Below are 5896 nucleotides of genomic sequence, written 5' to 3'. Positions count from 1 at the left end.
TGATCAAGCCCATAAAAATATTACGAGTATTATTATTATGTACAACTCATTAATATGCCCTGCTGCATTTTTCTAAACCAATTGAAACAAAGTTATCTAACATTGCATGATTGCACGAGGTCTACATTTTATTGATCTACATTTTTGTCATCTTGGTGCCAATGAGAATCCCGACTTTTATTAATCTACATTTTTGTCATCTTCACGTGTATTTTTCCCTCTTAGCCAAGACATATTAAGTTTGATTTATTGCTTTTCGTTTGTTTTTGGTTCATAGTTTTTGTATTTTGACAATGTTGTAGCTAATCAACAATTAAGCTAAGTGGGAATATGTGGATCACCAATCATGCAGATGTACCATGTTGTCTTTAAACGATGTAAAAAGTTTTCTTTTGTATCATTAGACAATCCGATTGTGAGCATATCCTTCAATTCTACAAAACAATGAGTTTTTATCTCAATTGTAAAATATGACTAATAACTATAAATGACTAAAAACCTAAGTTAAATGGCACAAATTTTAGAATTTTAATTTAGTTTTAAACAAAAGCTAAATAAACATTCATGAACTTTGATAAAATATATTTTTTTTATATTTGCTATTAATCATGTGGAGTAGTTGTAATATATATTTGTGTACGATTTTGTAAGTCCTTTGCTACCTGAATCATAAATAGTTTATAAGACTAAACGGTACAAGGCTTTAGAGGGCGCTACTTTTCCACCTTTTTGCTACAAGAAGCCATGGAAAGCCCAAGGAAGCTATGCACATTGGCCCAAAGGGCGCTATTGGACAAAAAATGCTAGGAGGCGTGACATTTGAGACGCTCATTCAATACTCCAAAATAACCGTTGTCAAATGAGCCCCACACCAAAACGGCTAGAAACAAAGATTTTTTAATTTTTTTTTTTTTCTTTTACTTTAAGCCCTTTATTTCTTATATATATACAAACATATTTCACATATTAGTTCACAAAACTAACTATCTATCTATCTTTCAAATATTTGTACAATTTACACACAAATATTCACACTACCTTTCATCTAGAAATCCCAATGATATTTCTTCCTCATATTCTTCATCATCGTGTTCTTTTATTTCTATGGGCTCCTACGAATACGATGATGCCTTTGAAAGTGCGGTAGTTTCAGCCATTAACTTAGTTAGACAAGTTGTGGCCGAAAATGAAGATGAAGAACCACCACCGAGGGGATTTCATCGTAGGGTTGTTATTGATATGCGACGGGAGGAGGCCGAACAACGGTTTATGCAAGACTATTTTGTTGATGCACCAACATTTAACCCGAGGCAATTTAGGCGTCATTTTCGTATGCATAAAGGTTTATTTTTAAGGATTACCGAAAGGAAGTATAGGTATTTTCAACAAAGATATAATGGTGCCGGGAAGCTTGGTTTCACCACGATACAAAAATGTACGTTCGCAATACGACAACTCGCATACGGTTTGGCTAGCGACCAACTAGACAGTATTTGCACATGTCGGAAAGAACTTCAAGAGAGTCACTCCAACATTTTTGTATAGGTATTTTACTAAAAACTTTATACATATATATTGTTAAATATTGCATGTAATTCAAGTACTAGATAACTATGTGATGATACAGAAACATTCGCTAACCTGTGTGATGGTCACCATGAAAGCCCCCCATCATGGCCTCGTTTTCTTTCCTTACCATGAAATGAGAATAGAAATATTAATGGAGATGTTCAGGCATACAATATGGGGTATCATCATTGTACTAACTGAGTCTTTGACAATGCTCGTTTCATAAACAGGAATTCATAACCAAGTTTGAGATTAACATTTCAATAATAAAACCATTAAGTTGCTTAAATAGCCAAGATAAGGTTTTTGAAGTTTTAGGATATCAAAATAGATGTAAGATAACTTGAGTTAGTCACTAGGTGCCTTACCACTTTTGGGTTAGGATCTGTTATTAATTTAGTGTAATTAAGGGATATGGTTATGACACTTGGAAATGGGTTTGGAGGTACAGAGTGTACACCCACTAAGTGAATAACACCCCGGACCCAAAAAATGTATAATATTTGATCACGTAAAATGTTACTTTTGACAATGTGAGTTATTGAAAAGCATTACATTTACATGTAAACAAGTTTGAAAAGGAAATTTCATATGTGGCTATGAGCAGTAACTTTGAAAATGAAGAAGTTAAATTTGCATGAAACATAGAATGTGTCTATGACTAAATAGAAAACAACTCTCTTTTTGTTTTGACAATATATGTCTTCACTCGCATGTAAAAATCATGTTCTAAATATATGACACCTCTATATATATTTCCATGCATACATGCAGAAAAGTAACAAATCATATATGTCATTTACGTGATTTTAAGTTCTCTTGGCTACAACTCTTTTGGGTGTCTTTTATAGAGAATTGATACGTGAGAAAATATATACAAAACACGAAATACTCTTTAGCGAACGGGTTCTTGATTTCTGCCAAAATCTTAAACATTACTCTTTGTATTATCCCAAAACAAAATTCGTGTAACCCAGGCAGATAGGGTCGAATTGTTGTTTTCGGAAAGTGATATCACGATACAAAGAGATATCCGGTTATTGATTTCTTACCCTTGTAACTTGTAATTCCCCAACAATTGAAAACAACGATTTTGATGAAATCAATGGCGGCTACGATGAAGCATATGACGGCTAATTTCTCCAATCTCGATAAGTTTGAAGGAATGGATTTTCGTAGATGGCAGAAGAAGATGCACTTCTTCCTCACTAGCATGAGTGTGGTTTATGTGCTGAGCACTCCTTGTCCTGACGATGGTGATGATGCAACTGTCGAAAAGATCCGAAGAAGGATCAAATGGGAGAACGATGATTACATTGCTCGAGGAATAATCCTCAATGGTATGTCTGATTCCCTTTTTGATATTTACCAAAACCATGAATCTGCTAAAGAATTATGGGACTCTTTGGAGACCAAGTATATGTCTGAGGATGCCTCTAGTAAAAAGTTCCTAGTGAGTAATTTTAATAATTACAAGATGGTCGATTCTAGACCGGTCATGGAACAATACAATGAGCTCATTCGCATACTTGGTCAATTCACACAACACAAAATGCACATGGTTGAGGCTATTCAAGTCTCTAACGTCATTGATAAAATCCCTCCATCTTGGAAAGAATTTAAGCATTCTTTGAAACATAAGGAGGAGTTAACTCTTGTTGAGTTGGGTAGTCATTTGCATATTTGAGGAATCTCTCAGGGCGCATGATGTTGACAAACAAAAAGGCAAGAATGTTGTTGGCACGTCTTCAGTCAATATGGTGGAACATAAAAAATCCACCGGATATAATGACAAGAAGGGGAAACCTAAACATCAAGACGCTAACAAAGCTGGTCCTAACAAGAAGTCTAGTTTGGCTTGTTGGAAGTGTGGCAAATCCGGACACATGAAACGGGATTGCAGAGTTAATATTGATAATAAAAATACCAATGGATCTGGCACAAGCGGTTCGGGAAATGGTTTTAACAACCACAACTCGAAAGGTCAGTATATATATAATGATTCATTTGAGAATTATTATGTTTCATATAAAACTGAGGCTTAAGTTGTGCAGGATGATGATGTTGCGTGGTAGGTTGACTCGGGTGCTAATACCCATGTGTGCAAGGATAGATATTGGTTTAAGACTTACGAGTTAGGGACTGACGGATCAGTTCTTCATATGGGAAATGAGTCAACAGCCCCAATACTTGGACGTGGTAGTGTGGATTCAAGTTTTAGTTCTGGAAAAGTTGTTTCTTTATTTTATGTTTTGCATGTACCACAAATTCGTAAAAACTTGGTTTCAAGTAGTGTTTTAAATAATTGTGGTTATAAACAAGTTATTGAATCTAATAAATTTGTTTTGTCAAAACATGGCATGATTGTTGGTTTTGGTTATTTGTGAAATAGAATGTTTAGACTTAACATTAATCACATGAATGTCAACTTTGCTTTTATGTCAACTTCTAGCATAAATGATTACTAGGACTTGACCACACTTTAAAAGAATGCAAGAAATGTCTAAAGATGGATTAATACCGGCCTTTGTCATGAACGATGAAAAGTGTAAAACATGTATGTTGACAAAGATCACTAAGAAACAATTTCAAAATGTGAAACGTGATTATGAAATTTCGGAATTAATCCATAGTGATTTATGTGATTTGCATGCAACTCATACTTTAGGGAATAATAAATATTTTGTAACATTTATTGATTATGCTTCTAGATAATTTTATGTTTATTTATTACATACTAAGGATGAAACATTATATAAATTTAAAATATTTAAAGCTGAAATAGAATTGCAACAAAAGACTTTGATAAAAAGGCTTAGGACGGATAGGGGAGGTGAATATATTGATCAAACATATTTCCAATCCGTTGGGATAATCCATGAGACTATGGCTCCGTATACACCACAACAAAATGGTATATCAGAAAAAAAGAATAGGGTCCTTAAAGAAATGGTTAATTCCATGTTATCCTATTCAGGTTTAAGTAATGGATTTTGGGGGAAAGTTGTGCTTACAGCTTCTTATTTGCTTAATAGAGTTCCTAACAAAAGGAACAAGATTACACCTTATGAACTTTGGAATAAAAAGAAACCAAACTTGAATTATCTTCGGGTGTGGGGTTGTAGGGCTATTGTAAAATTGTCTGATCCCAAGAAGAAAAGTTTAGGTGAAAGACGTATAGATTGCATATTTATTGGATATGTTGAACATTCCAAGGCTTATAGGTTCTATGTTATTGAACCTAATGATTCATATGCGGTTCATTCCGTAATTGATTCAAGGGATGCAATCTTTGATGAGAATCGTTTCTCATATAGCTAGACCAAAGGATATGGTTTCTAGCTCCAATGGAACCGATAAGGATTGTAATGTTGAAGTCTCTGAAAAGGTTGTTGATCAGTCACTTGAGCTTCGGAAAAGCAAAAGGGAAAGGAAACCTAAATCATTTGGACCAGATTTTCAATTATACTTAATTGAAGGTTCCAGAGATGATGCTTTTACCCAATATTCATATTGCTTCAATGTTGATGATGATCCAAAAACAATAGATGAAGCAATGAAGTCTCAGGATGTTGCCTTCTAGAAAGAAGTAATTGATGATGAGATGGAATCCATCATGGGCAACAACACTTGGGTGTTGGCTGATCTACCTCCTGGTTGCAAACCATTGGGTTGCAAATGGATTTTCAAAAAGAAGATGAAGGTAGATGGAACTATTGAAAAGTTCAAGGCAAGTTTGGTCATTCAAGGCTTTAGACAAAAGTCTGGAATTGACTATTTTGATACTTACGCTCCAGTGGCTCGTATCTCTACCATTAGACTGCTGATTGCTTTGTCAGCAATTCATAATTTGGTCATTCACCAGATGGATGTGAAGACAACATTCTTGAATGGTGACCTGGATGAGGAGGTTTATATAAACCAACCTCAAGGCTTCGTCATGCCAAGAAATGAAAACAAGGTTTGCAGACTTGTTAAATCCTTATATGGATTAAAACAAGCACCTAAACAATGGCATCAAAAGTTTGACAAAGTGGTTTTGTCAAATGGTTATCATTTAAACCATGTTGACAAATGTGTATATAGCAAATTTGATGATTCTGGTAAAGGAGTCATCATTTGTCTATATGTTAATGACATGTTGATATTTGGAACTGACCAAAATCAGGTTGACTTAACAAAAGAATTTTTGCCATCAAAGTTCTCCATGAAAGATATGGGGGAAGCTGACGTTATCCTTGGTATAAGGATCAAACGTGAAAACAAAGGAATTTCAATTTCTCAATCTCACTACATTGAGAAGGTGCTAAAGAAATTCAGTTGTTTT

At 34.5% G+C, this 5896-nt stretch overlaps 1 protein-coding gene across 1 annotated transcript; it reads left to right on the top strand.

The window, feature by feature from the left end:
* Window positions 1–1104: 1104 nt before the first annotated feature.
* LOC122601236 lies at window positions 1105–1545 on the top strand. Its single transcript, XM_043773996.1, has one exon. It carries the CDS (start codon window positions 1105–1107, stop codon window positions 1543–1545), a length of 441 nt encoding a protein of 146 aa, XP_043629931.1.
* Window positions 1546–5896: the final 4351 nt, after the last annotated feature.

Source organism: Erigeron canadensis, chromosome 5 (assembly GCF_010389155.1).
Source record: "Erigeron canadensis isolate Cc75 chromosome 5, C_canadensis_v1, whole genome shotgun sequence".
NCBI lineage: Eukaryota > Viridiplantae > Streptophyta > Magnoliopsida > Asterales > Asteraceae > Erigeron > Erigeron canadensis.
This window is presented reverse-complemented; position numbering and strand designations above follow the sequence as displayed.

Bases quoted from the DNA above. Each gene is read 5' to 3' on its own strand.
- LOC122601236 (XM_043773996.1), top strand. From the start codon at position 1,105: ATGGGCTCCTACGAATACGATGATGCCTTTGAAAGTGCGGTAGTTTCA.